General features: G+C 41.0%; 1 protein-coding gene across 2 annotated transcripts; it reads left to right on the top strand.

The window, feature by feature from the left end:
- Positions 1–1,161: 1,161 nt before the first annotated feature.
- On the top strand, positions 1,162–25,561 carry crip2 (cysteine-rich protein 2). 2 transcript variants are annotated; one of them, XM_039786284.1, is made up of 8 exons: positions 1,162–1,320; positions 14,953–15,047; positions 19,226–19,283; positions 20,055–20,186; positions 21,527–21,598; positions 21,872–21,966; positions 23,754–23,811; positions 24,080–25,561. In XM_039786284.1, the coding sequence occupies exons 1-8, from the start codon at positions 1,278–1,280 to the stop codon at positions 24,145–24,147; spliced, it is 621 nt and encodes a 206-aa protein (XP_039642218.1). In that variant the 5' UTR covers positions 1,162–1,277; the 3' UTR covers positions 24,148–25,561. The 2 variants fall into 2 exon arrangements, with proteins under 2 accessions (XP_039642218.1, XP_039642219.1); XM_039786285.1 differs by having other exon boundaries at positions 1,163–1,320; positions 21,530–21,598.

Below are 25,561 nucleotides of genomic sequence, written 5' to 3' on the forward strand. Positions count from 1 at the left end.
CCTACGAGTCACTCACTCTGAAAGAGAGCATTGTGATTCAACCAAACACTACCCCTACCCCTCTTGTGGGAAAGATGGCAAAGAGGAAGTGGGAGTGCATGTGTCCCCGGTGGACTGCCCCACCACTTGTTCAAAAAGCTTTCCCGCCTGGCCTGGGCTGGCCATGACAGGACCACAGGCTGGCCTATAGAGAGAGAAATGCTGCCTTCAAGTGCTGCTCGTAAAACGTACAACTTGAAATACAGCTATGGAGATTCTGAAGGCCGGAGTTAGTATGCTTGAAACAAACTAGGTTGTACGATATGTTAGGCAACTACATCTAAATGTTAAGTGTGCAAAATGACCACACTTACAGGCATAAAGATGGGCTAGACGCAATGGATCATACAAAAAGGTATATAGGCACACACTTTTGGACAGACTCTCCTTAATAATGTTGAGCTGACAGAAAAAAGTGTTGGATTAGGCCCCCCAATTCTGACTTTCTGGGGAGCGTGGGAGTTTCAAGCTATTCAATGAGCTACAAGCACTTAATTTGAGGCATAGGCTACTGGAACCTTAAATTGTAGCTAATTTGAGCCCTTTAGACATGTTGAAATTAAAACAAAATAGTGGCAAAGAGGTTAACCTCTTTGACACAAGCCTGTATAAAGTAGGCACTGGCCATTGGCCTTAAAGAAGGTACTGGCATTACAACTGGAGTTGGAATATGGCTCCTAAATATTTAGAATGGGTTAACTGCAGCTACATTTCTCAAATGTACTTGGCAAATAAAGAATAGGCCTATATTAAAAAAGCTGCTCCAAATATTCAGAAAAGATTCAGAAAATAGAAATTCATTTGAGTTGTAGCCTTCTGCTTTCATTTGAAAATTCTACTTAGCTAAATAGCTAGCTACTTTGCTAAAGGACTAACGTATCTTGAATCGTTGCTAGTTGTTGTTTGTTAGCAAGTTCTTTTAACGAAAATGTCCTATAGAAATGTCCTATAAAGAGAAAACGCAAAAAAAAAAAAAATCATATAACTGACATCTCAATTGTAAGCCTCGACATTAGCTGTCAAGTTGTCACAATTCCCACAACCCATGAAGGGAGCACGAGGATGCGTATCGTGGCAGGGGCGGGGTTATGCAAATGAAGGAGCCGTTGACTGAATAGATGCTCCCGGCTTCTGGAAGCGGAGCAGAGACACTTGCTGTGGAGAGAAGAGCCAGAGAGAGAGTGGACGCTCCGGACAAACAAAACAGATCACTTTCACTCGACCCACAACATCGCAACATGTCTTCAAAGTGCCCCAAGTGTGACAAGACGGTGTATTTCGGTAAGTGTTGCCCTCTTTATTTGTTCCTACCTTTTCAAATTACTTTTGGGTCATGATCCGGCTCATTAGATCGATATTTGTGGGACATATTTCACAGTAATTTACAAACTTAGTGAATAGCGTGCCGTTCGGATATAAAGCAGTTCATTCCCATTCATTGAACAAATATTAACGCATCACACAACTAGTTACTTTTCCTTTTTTAATAGAGTTATGAATGTAGGCTATAACGTTACATGCACTTTTGCCTATTTCTGTGTTTTTAACTATCTCAACATACGGTAGGGTATTAAAAGTATTTTTATGTTTGACAGTAGCCTACTATAGGATCCATACAGCTTAATACTGCTTTAGGCTTTTATGTTCAGTGGTGGGAAAAATGTAAACCCTTCCTATTTCCCAAAGGGATTTCTCACCAAAGTAAAGTTCATAGCATTCCTTAGATTAGGCTTTTTTTTTTTTTTAAGGGAAAGAGTTGGTGGCAAATGATTCACAGAGACAAACCTTGAAAATAAAAGCTGGAGAAGCAAAGGGGTCAATGTAAACAAACAGAAGCCCTGTCAGAGCAAACATTTCAACAAATGTATTATTTCTATAAAATATTAAATGCTTTTATATGTGAGAGAAAACACGCAGTGTCTGCACTCAATTTAAAAAAAGAAATAAAAACTAGATGAATGATTTATCTTATTTTGACACTGATCTGTGTCATTTTTAATTTTTGTTTTCTTTGGTTAACATCCAATCTTGGCAGTTGGATTTGGAGGGTTTGTGAGGCAGGCCCTTGCCAACAGTGCAGAAATGCCATATGCTGAGATTGCCCACTCATGGAGAAACATGGCAACATCATGCCGCGTCAGCGAGATAAAAACATGTAAACATGCATCTTTTGCAACCTTGTAAACAAAGATGGGAAAATAAAACACCCACTTGGGCAAAGCGTTACACTTAGTCACCGCGATGGCTTCTTATATAGCCTATACTATAACAGTTGTTTACAGTGTAAGAAATGATGCACACAGATAAGAGCAAATCAGAGGATTAAAGGAGCTCAGGCCATGAAGATAAACACAAATTCACATCCCTGCCTTTAATCTGGAGGTTGCACATGCAATATGCACCCTGTCCAGTGTATTTTTAGGGACCATGCTGCTGTTCAACCATAAGTAATCCTGTGTTTACGTTTGGCAGCTTGCAGGGAACAAAAAACTTGTTCTTCAGCGTTGATCTTTTTTGCACTTCATAGCACACATCAAAGCTGGTACGGGGGTCAAAATCAATTATGTGAGTGGATGGAAGTCCTCTTACGTAACAGGAGTGGCAGCAAACAACACAGCTGCTGCTCATCCTATGGGTCCCGAGAGGAATAAATATCTGTGCAAATAAGATTTATTTTCCTCCAATACGGATTGTATGCATGTCTGAGTATTCATTTGCGTCCTAGCCTTAATTTGCTGCAGTGAGTGAGTCACAGCTCCTCTGTGATGTATGTTTTTTTTTTAATATTTTTATGTAACATACTGAGATCCATCCTGGTGGAGTTACTTCTGGTTTGTGGTGTGTCTTATTGGGCGGAGAGCGCCCAGGGCTTGGTCGACTGTAAGGATGATGAACGGCTACTAGGAAGCAGCATGGGTGGAATTAGCTGCACACGTCAAACCAGGGAGGATGTAGAGAGTGAGGGAGGTTGTTAATGACAATATGAAACTTTCAGTCATTGCAAGGGAGGCTGTGAGACCCATGACGAGACATGGGAGAGGTCAGGGTGGGAGAAAGGTTGTGCCTGTGCAGCTGCCTACAGCCTGAGGCATCAACATGATGTCAGTGATGGATTTCAGATATTGTAGAACGAGCTCAGCAGCTCCACCTACATACATCCTCCTCTCAGATACTTGGCTCTCCAGAGATGCCAGAAATGCTTTTCAGGTCTGCAGAACCATTAAAGTCCCACAAATGAGGGTGTAAAAGTGAGAACCCCCTGCTTCTTCTGATCTACACCAGGACATGTGTTATTGATAGAGAAAATTGTCTATTTCCCGTCCTATTATGTTTCCCTTTTTTTTGTGTGTGTGTGTGTGTGGGTCGTGGTGTAGCTATAAAGAGCAGTGATTGGCCCACCCTGCAGTTACCCACTTGGTCCTCCAGCTGGTGTTGCCCAATATTGGATTTAGCAGGCATCCGTTTTCAACACTTGACTCTTCTTTTCTTTACTTCTGTAAAAAAAAAAAATACAATTGTGCATGGCAGTGGTTCGCCACAGTCTGGAATGAAAATTATTTTTTCGGTTTTTATTATTTTCTGTACGTTACTTTAATGAACAGCTGTTTTATGGTGGCGATGGTTCAGTTTAATCGCAAGTGTTGTCTGTTGCTGCCATTCTCTTTGCTTGTGCAGTGTTTTTTTTTCAGACATCCAAATATACGTCACCAAAAATGTTGTAGCGTTGTCTGAATTCATATTCCCAGCGTCCACACTGTGGCTTCACATCTGTTAGTTCCTGTGGTATAGAGATGCTTTGAATACACCAGGGACTATTGGCTGACATGTGACAAGCCCCAGTGGAAGTACATTGTTAGCGTGTGATAGTGTCCATGCGGGACACAACACAGCACGGCTCACTAAATCTCTCTCAGCTCCAGACCCAAATTCAGCTGAGCCATCCAGCCACAACTCTTGTGCATGACAAATTGGAGCAATGCATCTTTGTGTAGCTAAGTGAATCAACGAGAAACTAATGGCGCTCTGCTGTGAGTTTCTCTTTCTCTCTTTCATTCACCAAATCCTCTCACTTTTGTTCTCTTTCCTCTTCTTCAGTCACTTGCTCTCGCCTCAAGCCCTGAATTCCTCTTCCCCAACTAGAAGGACTGGGGGAAATGGGGTGAGATGCAGGCTTGCCTGTTCTTTAAACGGGAGACTCTCAAAGTACCTCATGCATTATAATGAGAAGCGACATCTCTATTCACACAAAGCTCGTTCTGTCTCTGCGCACGTTTGTTGTTTCCAGTGAGGCAGAATACCTTCGTCCTCTCGGCCTGATGATACGCTTCCCACACACCTCTTTTTTTATCCCGCTTTTACCCCAGACATCCACACAATACCTGTTTTTATCCTTCCCCTCTTTTCTGTCAAGGCTAGAGTACCCTGTTTTCTACTTGGCTGCCCAGAGGGCTGTGTGAATGGGCCCCGTCAGTTATGTAACCTCATTTCTTGAGTCGTTGCCTCCTGCTCGCTGCCATTGCATAACCTGCCAGCTACTGTGCACCAGTCAATGAGGGTCTTTTATCTGCCTTTTTGAGGCACAAATATGATCCCTTAATGGAGATGGCATTAAGCTTGGTGTTGAAAGTCAGCCCCCCCCCCCCCAACACAGGTGAAACCATTCCACCTTGCAGCAGAATGACCTGTTGCATAACCGCAGAGGCATAGAGGAGCAAAGTTATCATCCAAATGCATATAGTTAGTTCATCCAAATGACTTTAAAGTTCTAATCCTTTAAAGATTTGTATTACATCAACTCTCATTTTTCATATAATTTATGATTTGATCCCCAGCAATAAACAGTATTGCATTCTGTTTTGCCTGTATATAATAGACCTCTGGCCTCACTATGCATGTATAGGTGCATAGCTATGCAGGGTGCCGATTATCCTATACATTTCTTTTTTTACTCGAAGCATATTGGACAAAACACATGGAAAAAGATTGTGGTTTGGATTAAAAAACTCCTAATGAACATGCATTTAGTTTTCCCCGGGAGGGGCGAGCTCTGTTCTCTGGCTTGAAAGTCCTGTATGTTAACCCTGCCCATCCACCCCGACCTCCTCCCTTCAAGGCCAGCTGCGTTCTTACACAGCGGCTGTCAATATAGTGAAAACTACACACTTTAGCTTTAAGGATTCTAACTTTAACTCCTTATCTTTGAAGCTATACGCTTGTTTGACACTTTCAAATGGAGCTACTCCACTTGTAATATAAACAATTTGTTACACCTCTTTACAAGACTGAGATGATTTCACTCAAAGTAGTCTATACCCATTCATACATTTTATGCCTCTTTCATATGACCTCTGTCTACACCCTCAAGGCCTGATTATCCAATTACATAGGCTACATCTGAAGGTGCCAGTGATACAGTCCTGCTTCCTCTTTCGAAGACATGGTCCGCTACTCTGTAAGCTAGTCATGCGGACTAGATCTTTTTGAAGTCCCAGTAGCTGGGACACGGTGTCCTGACCGGTTAGAGATGAAATGCCGTGTGGGGCAAACGGGCCCAGGGGTTCAGGGAGGGACTGTGGAGAGGGTGCTTTGCCCGCGGCCCCTTCTGACCAGCGCAGACAGGATGCGAGTTAACTACAGCCCATTTACGTCAGCCAGCAGGATTCACGAGGTCGGCCTCTTTTATTCACAGAGGGGGGGGGGCGGGGAGAAAGAGCGAGAGCCTGAGGAGGAAACCTCGCCTTGGCTGAGGCGACAGACGACCTCCTGGAACTGAGTTTTGCCACGGGGTTGCATCAGCCACAGGTCCAAATACTACATGTTTCCTAGTCGCTCTTTAGCATCGGCCCCACCCTGCAGCGTCACTGTGAGCACCACAGCACACACCCACCCTGGACAAATCAATTCTAATGTTTAACACACCACTGGCGGGGTCATCGCTCTAAATATATATATACACATCTCTTTCAACACCTTAAGTATAAATGGGTTATTCATCATAGTTTTAGTAGTTGTGTCACGTGTAGTAGCGTTGAATGTTACAGTCTGTACAATAAATGTACGTGCTGACATGATTAGTCAGTTAACAAAAATAATGCCAAACATTTGTGTTTTTTAGATTTTCCAAAGTGAGGATATTCTCCCTTTCTTTGATTTTATATCAATATAAATACAATATCTTGGGGTTTTTGACTCTCTGTCGGAGAAAAGAAGATATTTCAATGAGTCACCATGGGTTTCTCTTATGTTAGTATTAGCTGCTTTTCATACATTTCATATATCCTAAACAAAACCCTATTTGGTTTTTCTAACCTTTGCTTATAAGAAAATTAGAAGAGGACACCTTGTGCTCTGGGAACTTGCATTTGTCTTTAAGGTTTTGGCATTTTATAGACTTAAGAAATTAGCAAATTAAGCAAAGAAAATCAATAGGTCAATCAACAATGAAAACAAACAGTTTATAATGTTAGTCGTTTTTTTAGCCTCACAATCATTGCACATTGGCTGTAAACATGTCAATTATTTGGCGATGCCTCTTAGACTTGAAAGTAGAATAGAAGACCAAATAATCATAATTAATGATCACCATATCGAGCAAGAATAATTCGGATAATTCTTATTTTAGGTTTAATTATGTAAACCTGACCCAAGACAATTGAGGATTCTGAAATGGAGCACAGATTGGCCCCATACTCAATGAAAAACACGAGAGTAGTTTGTTTACTGCACAAGCTGAAAACTCCTTCAAAGTCACTTCCCCTTGTTGAGGTTGAATGCCCCTGTGTGCACTGGCTGAATGGCAATTGTCTGTAATTTATGAAAGGTCACAAGTCCTTGAGGGTGTTTGTACTCCAGAGAACAGAATGGTGAGAGGATGCAGAAGAAGGAAACGCAGGCTGCTTGTTTTTTCCTTTCTTGCATTTCTCTTGAGATATGATTTTTTTGCTGTACTAAATGTACCTCCCATGTTTGGGTCCTGCTTTGTCTTCTGGGCCTCAAGTCAGTCAGTCAGTCAGGTGTATGGTGTTTATTAGGACGTGCAGTTATCACACTGCTGTGACAAAAGCCCAAAACAGAAAAACACCCGCGTGGACTCAGCTGTCACTGTGTGTGTGTGTGTGTGTGTGTGTGTGTGTGTGTGTGTGTGTGTGAAGAGCTGAACAGATGGGTCCACATTACCAGAGAGTGAAACGGAACAGAGTCCAGTCAACCGTGGTTTAGAGCTATTTACAATAACATCGGTTACATCATCATCAACAGAAACGAGCTTCGTTTGCCGCAAAAATGTTCATACACTCGGGCAACATGGCATCATGACTTTGCGTAAAAACATGCGTCACTTTCCTAACGCTAAATGGCGTTATCTGTATGCATTTTGAGCTATCCACGTGTCTACGCTGTATACAGCGGATGTTAACACATCGCGAGAACGTGCCGGGCTATCGCGAGAACGTCACATGGTGTTAAAAAAAGAAAAGAAAAGAAAAGGTTGGGTTTAGGCAAAGAACATTGGGAAAGGCTTTAGTAACACAAACAAAAATGACAAAAAAAACACGACTGTCACCAACGTCACACGCTTAGGAAAACAATAAATGGTTAGGTTTAGGAAAGAAACATTGGGGAAGGCTTAAAAAAAAGAAGAAGAAAAAAACAGTTGAAAAACACGAGACGCGATCCCGGCTCTCCTGGGTGAAAGTCCTGTGTTTTACCCATCCACCACCACATCCAACCTCCCTCCCGACTTACGTCCTTTCATACTACTCGCTACGGTGAAAATTCACACGTAATGTAGGACAATGGCGGCCGAACGGCGTTGATAAACACGCTAAAAGACGATTATGCGTCTTGATAACGCCAAAATGGCATACGAATTGGCGTGTCATACATACGCCACTTATTGAGATCAGTCTGGCTCGGGAGTTAATTTCAGCCTCATCTTTGACAAACCCACTGTTTCCCACTGTTGCACCCCATCACATTATTGAGTGATAAAGAGAGCACCCATATGAGATTTTAGAGCCCAATCCCCTGTTGGACATTGCTGCCACATTGCATGCTGGGAGTTCAGCTGTATAAATGTTGTTCCGTGCGTGTACTACAGCTTGTTTATCTGTTTTGACTTTTTTAGGCTTTATGTAAGACAGACGGGATGAATTTCCTCCTGACCCGGGGGTTGAATCTCAGTCCACCATCAGCTCTGGTGTTTGGGTGCAGCTGCCATGTCACTGTCGACAATTAAGCAACCATAATTAAGTCGTTTTGGAGAAATTGGCTGTTAATGTTTCCCCACTTTGAAGTCCCTTTTGTTACGTTTCTGTTGCTTAATGTTCTGTCCAATTACAGTGTGTTTTATAGAACATTTGCTGCTCCTCTTACAGGCTGTCTGTACACAGAGCATAATTGGTTTCGCTCTTAATTTGATCTGAAGTGTAAGTGAATCATGTCACAGAAATGACAAAATAAATCGAGTTATAACCAGCTTGAAGTTGTCTGATGTACCTCTATGTTTGCCAGCACATCACACACTCGTAATCACTGCAACATCACGAGTCGTTTTCAAAGAAGCTAGCCTATTTGATGTTGGATTGCTGTTTTTACCCTTTGCATCAGATGTCTTATGACTCCAATTTCCCAGCAATAAAGTTAGACTCACCCAATCAAGGATTTCTGATGATGACTTGCTCTATCTAATGCTTTTGTATCGGCTCCTGATAAATCTTTGTCTTATTGGCTGACATCGTGGATAATAGGTCATTAGAACAGTAGGAAAAAAGGTCAAATTTTCAAAATAAAATACGACGAAGTGAGGTTTTTATCGGTTATGTTTTGTTTAGTTTTTTTAAAGATGTTCAAAGTATGTCTTTGTACATCATTGCTGAACCCAGTGGTATAGTGTAAATATGTCTTAACTTATTAAATCAGAAAGCATGAGCCATTCACAATTTAAATGCTTTTTCCATGTACGTAAAAGCACTTAAATCACTTTTTTATGCCCTGAGTTTTGAATGGCACGGAGTACTGTGTTTAGATGAGATGTTACCCCTTCATTTTTTTTTTACATCATCAGTGTGAAGCCGGTGGCAGCGCTCACGCTGTCGTAATGCCGCTTTCGTTAGGCGTCAGGTGACCTTTTCTTTAGCACTTGAGCCTGTTTGGTAATTTCCTGGCTCCAAATCAACTTAACTGTGCCGAGGTGGGTAGAGTGCCACAGCTGGGGTGGTGTTTATACGCATCATTTTCCACATGCAATTGTGCTTACGTTTCTTTTTTTGTGGCTTGCGTTGACTGACGTGCACACACAAACACACAGACCTCTTCACAGTCCCCAAAACACTTTCAAGCCTCCTTTCCTCTTCGTTAATGTTCAGTAACATCAGTGAAATGAGCAATTGTAAGTTACGCTGAGGCTAAATCAGAGAGAAGAGGAGTCAGCAGCAGCAGGCTGCCTCAGTGATTTAAACCATATTGACAATGCAATCAGAGGAGCTGACCGCAGACTGAAGAGCTTAGAAAAGGAATTTACAAATGAAGTTAAGCAGCTTACAGTGGTGCAGGTATCATATGGTTATGGTGATGACCTCTGACCAGCACTCTGTTTTCATTTTTACCTCAACCTCTCACCTGTTCCTGCAGCAACATCGTCTGTCAGCAACCACCACAAATTAAACCAATACAGCTGTATTACGCTGTTGTACCTCTAATAGCTTTTATATACTTATACTTACTTAAAAAACTATACTTAAAAAAAAAAAAAAGCGCCTGGGTCACAGTCATCTCTTGTCTTTGCTGCTTGTTCATCTTACCTCTACTCCACCCAGGCCATTTATACCAAATCTTTATATTTTTGGTTCCATTAACTGCCAAGGTGAGAATGTATTGCCAATTCTTCAGTACCTCCATACAGCACTGCAAAGATGATGATTTGTAAATTATAGAGTGTGGTCTAGACCTACTCTTATCTGTATTGAGTGTCTTGAGATAAGTCTTGTTATGATTTGATACTATAAATAGAATAGAATTAAATTAATCAATTCGTTGTCAGCTATTACATTAATTGATATATATGGATAATCGATTAATTGGCTGGAGTAATTTTATCAGAAAAAAAGTCAAAGTTCTATAATTCCAGCTCTTTAAATGTGAATAGTTTCGGTTTTCTTCACTCCTCTGACAGTAAACTGAATATCTTTTGAGTTGTGGACAAATTTGAGGATGTCATCTTGGTCTTTGGGAAACTGATTTTTCACCTTTTTTTCTGAGATTTTATAGACCAAACAACTGTTTTGGTAGACTGATAGCATACTCTCGCAGTTTCACTTCCTGTCTGAACGGCCCATAGCTCATGTGAAAATAGACCTGGCGCGTATCTTGAGCAGAGCGGAGAGCCGCTTCACGCACGCTTCTGGGACGCGCCTTGGCACAGCTGGTGGCTTATCAAGCATTTATTTGAATGGCCGCGATTGCTCGCGGGGCAAGCGACGCGCCTGGAACGCAGCGCAGACGCGCCTAGTGGAAATTAGGGGTTACAGTAGGTTTCCAGCAAAACCAGACACAAATGTCAGGTGAGATGAACTACAACTCTTTGACAGTGATTTCCCAAAGCTGTCCTGCTGTTTACATTAAATCACACTGGAATCCTTTGTTGTGTGTTTGTGAGAGAGAAAACAGATTGGCTAAAAAGGATTTGGTACATCCTCATCGGTGTTGACAATGTGAATGTAAATTTCTGGAGAGACTTCCCCTGTGAACAGGGGCTTGTTTGTTTGCACAAGTGGGTGCATTTACCCTTAGGTTGTTGCCATAATGAGGTAGAGGAAGACTTGGTAGCATTTCAGTCACCTAATTTGTGCTCCCGCGTTTACTATTCTGGGAGAAGAAGAACTTTGTCTTTCGTTCTGTTGGTGCAGTCAGTTAGATTGTTCCCTTTCATCTTTTCATGCATGTAAAATGTCAACCTAAATGCATATTTTCTGGCTTTATTTATGGTCGAGGCTATAGGGCTGCTCGAGTTATGGGAGAGAAAAAAATCATAATCTCGATTTATTTTGGTCAATTTTGAAATCACGATTAATTAACTAATGATTAATTAATTAATTAATTACTTATTGACTTTTGGAAAGATGTTCCAATTATTAAACTTTAAAAACAGTGAAAAAGTTAAAAACAAATCAACAGTGAGAACACCTAGAACTGTGAAATGTTTTCTCGATTAGTCTGTTTTTGTGATCATTAGGAGCCAAAATTGTAATTGCGATTTAAAATTTCGATTGATTGCACAGCCCTACGAGGCTATACAGTATGAAGGATAATAAGGATAGATCTCTAGATTTATGGGTTTTATACGCATCATTCACCAAGTTTTGTCCGCCTGCAACAACATATCTGTTACATTATGAACCGATAGCCGTCCGACATTCACATCCACTTCATGACTTCAGGATCGGCCAGCTGTGCAGAGGTGAGAAAGGAGCCAGGGTTTGAACTTCCCTCTCTGACTCTCTTTCCTTTTTTTCACACAACAATGTCTGTCACTTTTCATGTGAATGACCAAGTGCAAACTCTGCCTTCCAAAACCAGTGTGCTGCTAACTGAGATTTGAATCCAGATGATATAATATGATCTGGTTAATTGCCATGACTGTTTGAATTTGCTATGAAAAGTGTCGTATTCGTAAATGTATGTTCAACCTGTGTGTGTAAATCTCTTAAATGGAAATGCCTAAGTGTGCAAAATGAATTGCAGTGTAAACTTACAATAAAGTAGTATCGTATCATGTGGCCAACTAGAAACTCATAAGATTTCTGACGTGGTTGGACAACCCACTGTACCAACTAGTTGTGTACGAGCATAACGCCGTCGCTGACCCTTAATAGTTTTATGGTGTGTTCTTTTTGTCTTGTAATCGCGACTAGTAGCTCAAGCGTGACGTCACATCTGTGTCGAAAAACGAATAACCGCGGGTTGTTGCATTCTTTTTGTCACAAAATACTACGAGTCGGAGAAAAGATGGATTTTTGTAACATTTTTAGTAACATTTAGGATTCTATTCACCCAGTTATTGACATATTACACACATATTTCACAGTTTGATACATGAAAATTACGTTTTGATTAGCACGTTTAACGTTAGGCTACTGCTCTGCTTTCTGCTCAAGACTCGGCTTAAAGCCATTGTTGTCATATAGCAACCGAGCGTCTCTAGCCAATTTCAGCTGCACAAGCTACAAAATAACTAATTAGGCGGTATTTAACTCCTAATAAGACTGTAGCGACATGCATACAGCACTATGTGTACGACTTCTTCATTTGGTTACAACAAAAACAAAAGTGCTTAAAATTGTAGAAAACCACAATGTTTACTACGTGTGATGCACGACGTAGCCATCTTTGAAAGTGAACTCGGGGTCCTCTGAGTTCAGACGACTTGACGAGTCGTAAATACGACCTCGGGGGCGTTCTTTTTGCAACTTCCGGGTCGTAACTCCGGAAAACGACTCGTAAAACGACTTCGGTGGACAAAAAGAACGCACCAATAGTTGAAGTGATCACCAGTGATAGAGTCCTCCTTTTAACTCTAGTGGTCGTGTCTGAAGGTTTTGTGGCCATCTTCTGATTTAAGAGCGGATTATTGATTTTAAAGAATGATTTATTGCTGGCTTTCTGCTCTGAATAATTGTATCTTTAAGAGTGATTTAACATTTCCGGCAGTATGTTATGTCCGAGTCAGCATTCCTCTGCTCTCAAGTGTTGATGGGAGGTCACGCGCCCCAACCCCAGCTATTCTCCAGGGCCTTGTTGTCGGCCATTTGTTTCAGTGTTTTCCTAATTGACAGGGAGAACTGATTGAAGAGCAAACAGAAACCTCTGCAGGAAGTAGTCAGATGTCCTAAAGCAATACTGAGAAGCATTTCCTGCACACGATACCCATAACTTCATGTCCACATCAAATCAAATTAATGATCGAAGAAAGGAATTCATTTGGTCAAAGGTGAAAAGAATGCATACAATACAATCCATAAAAGGAACAATACAAAAAAGCTGCTACTACTTTCTCTCAAAATAAAAAGATGTGTGGAATTGAAACACAAAGTGTTGGACTGGTTTTGAAAAGTCTGTTATAGATCCAAAAAATGATTTCCCACTTGAACTTTAGCGTCAACGTTATTTTCATAATATATAATGACATTTTTTTTAATGCAAGAAGCTATCCAATTCATGTTATCCTTTTAGTGATGTCCATATTTAGTCTAAAAGTTTACTTTTTGTTATTTTTTCTTGGTCTTTGGCCACAATTCCTTATTTTTCCAGTTATTTGAGTTCCATGCTGTCCAGAAACTGACTCTCAAATCGCTTTAATTTGCTTACTGACATGACGCTGACGCAGGAATATGACAGCACTTCTACAAGTTATGGTACATAAGGGAAAGCAGCTAGAGAGAGGAAGTCCAGGAGGAAGTAATCGTCTGTATGTCTGCATACATGCTGTGGGTTTTTGACTGAGGGTATGTAGGAAACGGACTCCAGTATCCGGCTATTTGTGCCCTGCCTTGATAAGAAAAGGTGTTTCCTCTGCTGCCTGCACGACTCCTTGGGGCCCATTGTGTGGACGCAGCAGAGATTTATTATTGGAAAGGGTATAATTAGGGTCCCTTTGCTTGTCTGGAAGGGTGGTCGCTCTGGGAGAGAAAGGGGACGGAAATGGGGTTGAAGGGCCGTCTGCAGCAGGATGGGTATACTGTAAACTGGGGGAGGGGTGTGTGCATGTGTTTGAGTGTGAACAAAGGATCTGGGTTAGATGTGGGCACCCCCTGCTGCTCCAGCTGGATTGGGACTCTGTCTGTTTATCCCGCAATGACATCATCACTGCATTCTGTAGTGCAGTGATTCTCCAACCTGGGGGTACTTCTGCTGTTGCCACGGGGTACGTGGAAAGATTGTAGAGCAGCTCAACTCATTTGAAAATAAATGAAATTATGATTTGATTAAAGTGCTCATATTATGCTCATTTTCGGGTTCATAATTGTATTTAGAGGTTGTACCAGGATAGGTTTAAATGGTTTAATTTTCAAAAAACACCAAATATTTGATGTACTGCACATTGCTGCAGCTCCTCTTTTCACCCTGTGTGTTGAGCTCTCTGTTTTAGCTACAGAGTGAGACATCTCACTTCTGTTCCATCTTTGTTGGGAGTCGCACATGAGCACTTTAAAAGAATATCAGCTGTAACACCAGAACACTGCTTGTTGCAGTTATATAAGAGTGTGTGAAAACTCAAGTTTGAACAGGTAGCTAAAAGTAATGTAGAAATTGTAGAAATAGTTAGCTCAAAGTAATGATTAAATGGTAGAAATAGCTAAAAGTATTGCATAAGCGGCGTAAATGGTTGGCTAAAAGGTCTGACAGTTAGCAAAAAGAAATAGTTAGCTAAAAGTAATGGATAAATGGTTGAAAACATCCAGCTTCACTCCAAGTTGTAGTAGTACTGTAGTATGATTGCTGACCAAACCAAGCTAAAATATTCACAGTTCAACAAGTAGGAAAAAATTAACAATATCCACTTTTATATCGATAAAGAGGTATGTGAGTCAATCTGACAGGGCTGTGGGGTGGGGGCCAAGGTTGGGAACCACTGCTGTAGTGGTACACAGGCATTCCCAGTATCCCCCACCCCCAGTTACTCAGTTGGCACGATGACAGGATTCCCCTCAGGGGCACATCAGCCCAGAGATACAGTACAAGCTAATCATTATTCTGGAGAGTGAAGCAATGAGGGGACGTCATCCCTCTCTGCGATGATTTAAACGCCACATTACAACACGTCGCACAAAGCCCGACGTTGTCCATAGTAATGTATATAAATGCTGCTTTATGTGAATGTTTCCCCCTAACCCCATCTCTTTCGTCTTTCATGTGCAGCTGAAAAGGTGTCATCACTGGGGAAGGACTGGCACAAGTTGTGTCTCAAGTGTGACCGCTGCAACAAGCTCCTGAACGCCGGAGGCCACGCCGAGGTCAGTAAGACACCAGCAGTACACTACTGTCCTCTCTCTCCTCTAATTCAATTCATCTGCTACTAATCTAATTCCATTTTATGCCTTTATACTTCTGCTCCACTGCATTTCAGAGTGAAATGTTGTCCTTCAAGCTTTATTTAATTTTCAGATCAAGGTTGTAGAATTAAAACACATGATCAGTTTATGAAATAAGATTGTTATTTATTAAACTTAGTCTATAAAATGGTCAACTTTAGCTCAATTTCTAAAGTACAGTTACATTAATTTGAGACTTAAAATGCTTCTTACACATTGATGCATCAGTAAACATGCTACAATGATAAATACAACATTCTGGATAGTGCCATTCTGCACGACTTAGTCACACTGCTAATATTTTTTGTACTTAGGAACTCGGATGGGGGACTTGAAACGCAGTATTTTTATTTTGTGGTATTTTTTCCTTAGTTAAAATATCTCAATAGCTCTTCTATTGCTGGCAACTAAACACTTATTTGTATTACACATTAATTATAATTATGTCTGTTCTTTCTTTTTTGATGAATTGATTAGCTGTTTAGTTAAAAAACCTCATCATTTTCTGCCAAGGTAATGTCTACAAATGGCTCATTGGGTCTTAACAGTCCAAAACCCAGAGATTCAATTTAAAGTGAATTACAGCTTCAGCAGGGGTTTAAACACAGTCCACCTATTAACAGTGTAAACGAATTGGAAAAACAGGAAGGAGGAGATACTGTATGTGTTCTCTGTAACTGGGGCAATGCTATAGACTCTTTGTGGCCTGTATAGTAGCCTAGCTGTGTGCATGGAACACGTCACCAACATTGCCTGGGGTAGGAGTTCACTTCCCGCTAAGGCCATTCATGCTAACATTATATGCACTTAGTGATGCTGTGAAGCACTGTGGCTAAAAGTGTCCGTCAAATGGCTCTTCTGAAGTGACTTCATGGGCTTTTCTATTTTAGATAGTTATGTTGTTTTTCTGTATGAAATATCGGTACAGTGGTGTTGTCGTTGCCACGGTTTCTTTACACTTCGTTGACTGTTGTTGTGAAATCGAACAAGGGGAAGCCAGTGCTGCCTGGTCATGTATTGACTTATTTACAGATTTCCTCTACAGTGGATCCTCAATGAAAAATGCTAACCGTGTGGCATGTTTATGCCTTTGGGAAACTAATGGCTTCTTTCATCGTTAAAAACTATGAAAAGTTATTATTCTGTACACAAGGACAGTGTGTAAGTTTTTATATATATTTTTTTTTTTAAATCTCTTGGTGATGTAAGGACTACATACAGGGATAGTTTGTGAACTACTGTAGCTGGCGAGCTAACGCAAACATGCTAAGATGTTGGCGTTAGTCAGTCTCAATAGCTAAGATTCTATCCATTTTCTCTGTACCATGTTGTTTACTCCCCCATGTTTGTTCTCAGGATTGTGCATAATGTCATTTTAATAAACAGAAAGGATGGATGTATTTTATGTACAGTCGACTCCTGTCTGTAAACCATCCCTCTTCTGTGGAACGGCTTTTACTTCAACGCAGGAGGTTTAATGAAAGTAAACAGTGCCACTCAGCTAATAAGCAGCTTTGTTTCCGCCGAAAATAAGCACATTTAAGATAGTTTGCCATTGGTCAACAGTGGCAATCAATTTTGCTTTGTGGAACTTGTTAAATGTTTTCATAGCTGGTGTCTTTAGACTAAAAGGGGCTCTTTTCAAGTGTTCAGTGGATAGAGATATGAAGCCCTATTCTTTCATTTCACTTCAGAGAACTTGTGCATTTTTCTACAGGAAATTGCTGACTGCATGCTTTCCTTTCCTGCCATGTTGTGTGTCTGGTTGCATCTGTCAGAATGACTCGTCCTTGTGGGAATTTGAAGCCCCTTAGCATTAAAGGATGACTTGCCTTTTTCCTCTCTGTTGCATAATCGCACTGCACTATTACCTCTCAACGTACATAGAGATTTTCTTATCATGCCATTTTGCTTTTGCCTTGTATGACCCAGCCAGCGATTCAATTCTCCCCCTCTCGCTCTCTCTGTAAATGGGTGAGTCTCCCGCTCTTTTCTCAACACAAAGAGCATGTGATCTCAGCGTCTTTGTACACAAAAGCAATTTCCCTGCAGACCCCAAAGGATGCTGCTCTCCTGTTTAATCTCTGCATGATTACAGTAATGTAGTCACACAATCTCTCTGAAGCCCCACGCTCTCTCTGTACACCCTCCTCCTCTCTCACTCTCTCCCTCTCCATGGACGGCATCCAAATCCCGCCCCGGGCTGCAGCACTGTGCCACAAGCCTGACTCTAGTAGGCAAAAACTCAATACTCGATCATCGTCATGGAAACAGAGTGAGGCTGAGAGATGTTAAATATAACAAATGGGACTGTGGTTTTGTTGGGGAGGATGTTTGATGTAATCTCAGGCCTGGTATGCAAAAGGTTACGACCCTCAGAGAAATACTGACTGCTTCTTTAAAAGGAGTCGGGGGCAGGTTGGAGCCCACTGTGGCCTGTCGTCTGTGGGCCGAATGAGGGCAGCAGCTTCCTCAGGCTGGTGGCAGAGAGCCAGGCTTGAAAGGAAAAGGTGACCAGTCTCCATTGTTGACCCAAAAAGATCAGGATTGGATTAAAATGCATACCTTCTTCTTAGAGTCACAACGCACTCAGTCAAATCAGAACATACAGACATGACACCGTTGGAATCAGTGGAACTTAATCTCCAGTGATAAACATCTATAAATCCCAATGGTCATGAAATTGTAAGTGTTTGAATTTAAAAATCGATGCAGCTGAACGACAGGTATAGAAAACCTGGCCCCTACATTACCCATAATGCAACTGAATTCGGGTGTGCTATGCTACTAGCAGCTAATGTAGCCTCGAGCCACTAGCCTTAAGCAGTGATAGAGCAGGCTACAGCATTCTGGTTGATACAATTCAAGAAGGAAAAACCACTCTTTGGTTGAACTGTATGGCTTAATGCCATAACATGATAGCATCTTTTAAAAGCCTAACCTTTTCTGAAAACGGCTGCCTGCTAAGACATGTAGTAGCTTTGCTGTAAGCCTGTAAATAAAGTAAGTAAAAAGCAGAGCAAAGACAGCCAAGGGGTCACAGTTAATCCACCTCCATTCCAGTCTCTTTCACAGGGACTGAAGCCCAGCAAAGTGAGTGAGTAGAGGTTGAGGCGATGGGGCATGGAGATTAAGATGAGGATGAGGTCAGGAGAGAAAAGATGGAGAAAACAGATTTAAATGTCAGGATGTGAACTGCTGGGAAGAGAGAGTGGGCTGTGCAGCGATGGATAATCCATTTTTAGGGTCCCTCTGCCTCAAAGCCAGAGCGATACTGTACGGCAGCCTGTTAACAGAGCACTCAGTTCACTTGACAATGAAGCCTAGTGTGTCCTGTCCTGAGAAAGTCATCAGCGCTTATTCACAGCAGCGGCGTCCAGACCTTTACGGATCTCATGCATGTCAAACAGGAAGTGTGAGAGGAGTGCATGGCTGCTTTAACAGTAGCTGATCCTGTCACCGTTAATTCATTATTAAAAAGGTGAGAGAATCCTTTTTCCTGCCACACCATCTTCTGAGAAAAAGGAGCTCATGTGGCCAAAGCAGAAGGGGTTGTGGGTAGTCTGTCCCTTTTTTGTAATGCCAGTTTTCCCCTTACCACCCAGGGCCTGGCGTCTTGCCCATGACATGCGCTTGGTTCTTCTCTTCTATGGGCATTGGGCTCTGGACCAGTGGCCACCGTTGTCCTGATCCTCTACCCAAGTTGATCACATGCTCCTACAGTGACTGCCACATACCCAGAATGCATCAGAAACAAGCCATGTATGTCTTAGACTGACCCCTCGAGTGGCAGACCTTCATGGGGCTACAGGCACGCGGAGCTGGATTCATCAACAGAGTCCTGTTTCTTAGATACAGCCGGCGTCATTATTATGTGTTGAGATGGAAAAAAAGGCTCATCTCTGTTTTAGAACACAATCTCTCCATCTCCTCTCCAAAACTAAAATATATGATGTCAAAAGTGTGACAAATATGACTATTCATACATGTCATTGTTGCATTTTCCCATTTGCGTCAGCTGTTTTTTTTTATCCTTTACATGCCTATTGAGTCGGTTTGTTTTATCTGTACGTCATGGTGTTTTTCTGTCTCTCCCAAAGCACGATGGACGGCCCTACTGCCACAAACCATGCTATGCTGCCCTCTTTGGGCCAAAAGGTAAAGTACATAGTCCATTTATTCAACATAAACTACTCCACATTCACAATGTAAAAAACAAAGTGCAGTATGTTGGTACCTGTTTATGTCTATACTCTCTTATTGCATCTTATTTGGATTTGTTGTACTCTTTTGTAGTGTGTGACAGTTGTCTTAGTTTGTCTTCATTGTTGTAACAATGTTTTTATGAGGTATCTCTTCAGAAAAAGTTTTTAATCTTAACAAGACTTTTACTTGGTTACATAAAGGAAAATGAAAAACTGTATGGAGGCCTAAAAATGACTTATTCGTCAATAAATAGATAAGTAAATACATAAACTACAGACTGAAATGAATACATAAATAGATCGATATTTTAATACATAAAAGATTGAACATCAATACACACAAATGAATAACTGCATTTTTACAAAACTACATTAATTTATGTCTGTATTTGTGTCTGTATATGAATTGACTGGTTCACCTACTGATGTTAGCTAGCTATATATACATTTAGCGATTTATTACCAATATTTTTCTATCTGTTTCTTCATTTCATTATATATTTAAATAGATATTATCTTAATGCCATCTTTTTTTAATATTTAATGTCATTCAAATATACACTTATTTACGTATTTATTGATTTATTCACTGAACTTACAGCCACGTCAATATAAAATTTTAGTGCAGATGCCAATGCCACATGTCAAATGAACATTTCCTCCTCCTTTTTTTTTTTTTAAAATCACTTATGTATTTTCACCTCCTCTGCTGTACCTTTTTCAGGTGTGAACATCGGTGGAGCTGGCTCCTATGTGTACGACACGCCAGCCAACAACAACCCGTCTCCCACCAGTGTGGATTCGGCACCCAAAGCTGAGGAGAAGAGAGTGTTCGCCCCCAAGGCAGCATCAAAAGGTGAATGAGAAGAAGAGCATATTCATACTGTAAATGGTTGCTCTATAGTGTTGAATGGGTTGAAAAGAAAGATTTTGGTGTTTTAGGTCGGAAGGAAAGCTGCTGCTGACTCAGTGATAAGAACGCGGATACACAAAGTTTTTTTAGGAGTTGAGGAGGATTTTCTCAGACGTGTTAGATCGTGTGTGTGTGTGTTCTGGGGAAATACCTGGAACAACAGCAGGAACAAAATCATTTTATCGGTTGTTTTCCACCAATTTATCTCTGCTGTGCAGTTTTTAGTAAGTGTCTGTTTTCTACTCACAGGGTTGTTGGAGCCAGAAAACTCAGCAAAGATTTTGGATTTTTTTTTTAACCTTTTCTGGATCTAAATCCTTTCAGTGTGTGGGGGGCTAACATTTGGATCAGCTCAACAGATCTTTGGAATCTTTCATAGTTTTTAAAAACTTTATTTAACCAAAAGAGAAAAGAGGATAGATGGGTAAACGTCTTTAGTATATAACATCTATAGTATTATTACAATTAGTATAATGTGTAATACTGTATAATTTAAGACTTCCATGTTTCAGTGATTTTGGGCAGGAAAGATGGAAATAAGTTATTTGAACCTATTTTTTTAGTTTTATTCACAACACTTTGTTTTATATGCTGTTTATAGTTTGTTTTATTTGTTTTGAGTTTGTGTATGTTCAAGTTTTATCTAGGATTTAATCTGTGTGCTTTTATTGGTTTGATTTTGGTAAATATTTTGGGGAAAAGTGTGAATGTGAAGGTCATTTTATGTCTTTGCCTTTTTGGCTCCACCTGCAGTCCCCAGAACAACACTACATGTTTGCCAAACATCCATCGACACCCATGATTGGCTGTTGTTAATAATAATAATAATAATGATAATAATAATAATAATAATAATAATAATCTATACTTTATTAATCCCGTATGGAAATTATATATTTTTGTTGTTAGAATACACATTACACACAGAAGAGGGAGTGAATGAAGTAACTTGGCAACCAGAATATTTTTATTTGGCAAATTTAGCCTCTTTACTGAATAATTCCCTCTTGAAACATATAAAAGCTGTTTAGTGCTTGGCTCAATTTTATTTTTATACCCTTACATTATTAGCTCTAACACCTAACTGGAAAAAGTAGTGGTCATTTATTGAACCATTTCCCTTTGGCTGTGTGTGTGTGTGTGTGTGTGTGTGTGTGTGTGTGGTGTGTGTGTGGTGTGTGTGTGGTGTGTGTGTGGTGTGTGTGTGTGTGTGTGGTGTGTGTGTGTGGTGTGTGTGTGTGTGTGTGTGTGTGTGTGTGTGTGTGTGTGCGTGATGTTTGAAGCAGCTGGCGGCATCACCACCTTTTCCGGAGAAGCCAACCTGTGTCCCCGATGCAACAAGAAGGTGTATTTTGGTGAGTAGTTCCTCACTTTCAGGAAGTGATGCGAGGAAAAAAAGATTGGAGTAATAGGTGTGAACCTGCAAAGTGGTTGCCATGGTGTCTCACGTGTGTGTGTGTGTGTGTGTGTGTGTGTGTGTGTGTGTGTGTGTGTGTGTGTGTGTGTGTGTGTGTGTGTGTGTGTGTGTGTGTGTGTGTGTGTGTGTGTGTGTGTGTGTGTGTGTGTGTGTGTGTGTGTGTGTGTGTGTGTGTGTGTGTGTGTGTGTGTGTGTGTGTGTGTGTGTGTAGCTGAGAAGGTGACATCACTGGGTAAGGACTGGCATCGACCCTGCCTGCGCTGTGAGAGGTGCAGCAAGACTCTGGCTCCTGGCAGCCACGCAGAGGTGAGGAAAAAGAAGTTAGAAAATAACTAAGACAAAAGAAAAGTCAACTTTTACGATGCCTATAGTGTTCAGCATTAGAGGTGTTGATTCAGTTATGTTGTAGCCATGAGGTCATATTTAGCGAACTGTATTATATTTAGAGGTGCTTCTAATATTCTGACACCCTCTTGTATGTAAATGGGTAGCCCAAAAAAACGCCTCTCGATATAATGTAGTCTGGTACAACACTACCTTTTAACAATGACCTGTATAATTATTAAATAAATAATAACAAAATGTGCACATTTTTGACAAACTAATTATTACCAGCTACGTAAAGATGGATGTTATGGCAGAGCAGTTGTTTTGGGCTGCATTGGAGTGTACTGGTGTACCTAATAAAGTGGCAACAGAGCGCATAATGCTCAATTTAAAAAAATAAATAAAAAAAACTAATGAGGGAGCGCTTCTTGGATTTGACAGCAGTGTGACATAAAACAGGCGCTCCTGGTGCACGTGCAGGAAACCAATGTTCACAAAATATGAATTAATTAAAAAAAAATGTCAAGGGTATAACATTTTAAAAGCCTTTATTGCTACATGATTTAAAAACAAGACCGACGCGTATCGACCACCACACGCCGGACTTCCTCAGGCTACAAAAAAAAAAAAAAAATCACACATTCAGACAAGGACGCTTGAATTTTAACAGCCACATCCGGCTCCCTCGTTACACCTATAATCACTACTCAATAAATAAACAATATCTTACCGGTGCAGCGCAAAGCCTGACGCAAGTGTCTTTGCTAGTTTAAGACCGACGCAGTTGTCAGTTTCCCGTCTAGCACCCGCGTCGTTTAAATAGCAAATGCACCTGCTCCCATCTTTGCGCCCATGGGCGTGCTGGTCTTACAGGGAGGTGTGTTCAGGTGCATTCTTGGTGTATTGCTATCTTAACGCAGCGGGAAGTGATCGCGCCATTGACCAACAAAAACCTGAAACTCAATAAAGCAGTATTTCATTGTTATTTTAACAGCGCATTAGTCAAATGTACCTATGCTTGTTACACACACACACACACACACACACACACACACACACAGGGAAGCACAGCAACACACAAACATGCAAAAAAATTAATAAAAAAATATTAAAATGTGAAATAGTATTATGAAATGATTTGCTTGCACGCTTTCAGCAGATCAGTTTCTTCTCCTGGAAATCGCTCCTTCCTGCTCAGCAAATCCGCCACCATAATAACAATGCACCAAGGTACAAACGCGCCTGGCTTTTAAAGGGAATGGGAGATGACACTCTGATTGGTTTATTGCATGTTACGCCCAAAACACACCTATGATTAATGAAGACACTAACTACAACCCTTTTTGAACCATGCGCCCGGCGCACGGACCCTTTTTTTCTGCCATCAAACTAGCAAAAGTGGATTCGTACACGCCCTAAACGCAGCTGCGCCATGCGCTTAGATCGTTAAAATCGGGCCGTATATGTCACAGATCAAGGTCAAAAATCTTTATCATCATCGGGGCAACCTCTAGCTCACCCAGTAAGAGCATTCGCCCCATGTTGGCCGAGTCCTGCAGCGGTGCGGGTTCGAATCCGACCTGCTGCCCTTTGCTGTGTGTCATCCCACATCTCTCTCCCACCTTTCATTTCTATCCACTTTCAAAATAAAGGGAAAAGCCCCCAAAAAATCATAAAAAAAACAACAACTTTATCATCATATAAAACAGTTTGTCTTTGTAATAGTCTTTCAACCTGTTCATGTCTGTATTTGTTTTATATTCCAGCATGACGGCCAGCCCTACTGCCACAAACCATGCTATGCTGTTCTCTTTGGGCCCAAAGGTAACCGCTAGGTGGTGCTGTCAACCCACCAATTATCAGCTACACTTGAAAACAGAATGTCAATATGTCTGAGCACGTGATCCACACTGCTGCACACACGTCGCACACAATGCGTTGTTACTCAAGAGTAATTTCATCAGAGCATTATCTACAACACAGCAGCTTGTTGAGGAAATGTTTTGCAACCCCTCCTGCTCATGTTCTACCTCCTCTGGCCCTCTCTTGTTAACCCCCTGACACCCACTTGCTGTCCCTGTGGTTTTTCCAGGCGTGAACACTGGTGGCGTTGGCAGCTACATCTATGAGAAGGAGCCCAGTGCAGTGACCCAGCCTTGAACCTTTTGTCCCCTCAGCTTCATCCCTCTTCTCTTCACAACACTGACCATCAACCACAGTATTAGTTGTAGCCGTTTTCTCTTCCTGTGCTCCACCTGTGCGTTCATACCTGAGACAACCAGCCTTCTGATCCTTTTCTCCTTTAATCTGACCCACCGCTCCCAGCTGATTTAGCACCACAAGGAACGATTTGAAATTGCCTAGAACTTGTGTTAGATTTGCATTTGCTCCGGGAGAGCATCGTCCAGCATTCCCACAGGTTATTATTATTATTATTACAAATAATTTCAACAATTTTTGGACATGTTTACACATTTATAAATGTTATGAGGACACATTAAATGTCACCTCAGTAAAATACGAAGGTCTTATATTTTAATTTTGTACCCTGAAAACCGTGTGATTGAGGAGGTCTGTTTTGTGATGACGCATGTTTTAAAAAAAGAAAAAGAAAAAGTGATAGAGAGTGATTTTCAGGTGTGGAAAAATGCATTGTGGGTAGAGGTGTGGCGCGTTGACAGCCAGATGAATTTCACCTCGGAGGCTGCTGCATGCAGCTGGTGCCCCGGAGCACGTTGCCAATAAATCTGTATTTTTAACGAATGCCATATTTACGTTTGTGCTGCCTGACAACACTCCTTCAAAAAAGAAAAGTCCCAACATATTGTAAAAAAAGGTGGTAAATTGGGTCTCTCAGGCGACGGTTACATGATTTGCAACACATCCACGAGGCTGTATTGAGTCAACGTGAACTTATTTTACTTTGAGCATATGTCAATAACCTGTTTAATTTCAAAAGGTGGAGAATTTGCTAATAACACAAATGTCTATTTTAAAATGAGGTGGGATGTGGGTGAAGTTTTGCAAAGGGAGGGCTGTGATTTTTCAGAAGAGAAACGTGTATTTATTGCTTTAAATCAAGTCCTTTACATTTATTTAGCCATTATACTACTACCCTTAATGGGAATGATTATGGACGAGGTCAAACAAGGCAATGTAAGCTGTATAAATCTCTACGATCAAGATTTTTATTGTTAATTTCAAATAAATAACCCTGCTATTATTTTCCGAGAGATGATGCGCTATTTGAAGTATTTTTTATTTTATTTTTTTTGCCATTTAGCAGAAACGGTAGCTTAGCTTGTAGAAACACTGCAGACAAGTCATTCTGTAAGAATGTGCATCGTAGTATTATTATATGACTGTTACTGTTTGTTTAATATCTGTTGTACATTGTAGGGCTTCATAGACACTGCAGGGCACACCGTTTGTAGAACTGAAACACTGCACTTCAGCCCTGCTGCATTTGTCTTTTTAATCCCTCGAATAAATATTTCAAAAACTGTAGTTACAATTGTTGTTTCAGCAGATTCTTTTCTTTTCATGAATTGCAATAAACAAACACTACAAGTTG

This window comes from Perca fluviatilis, chromosome 20 (genome assembly GCF_010015445.1).
Source record: "Perca fluviatilis chromosome 20, GENO_Pfluv_1.0, whole genome shotgun sequence".
NCBI lineage: Eukaryota > Metazoa > Chordata > Actinopteri > Perciformes > Percidae > Perca > Perca fluviatilis.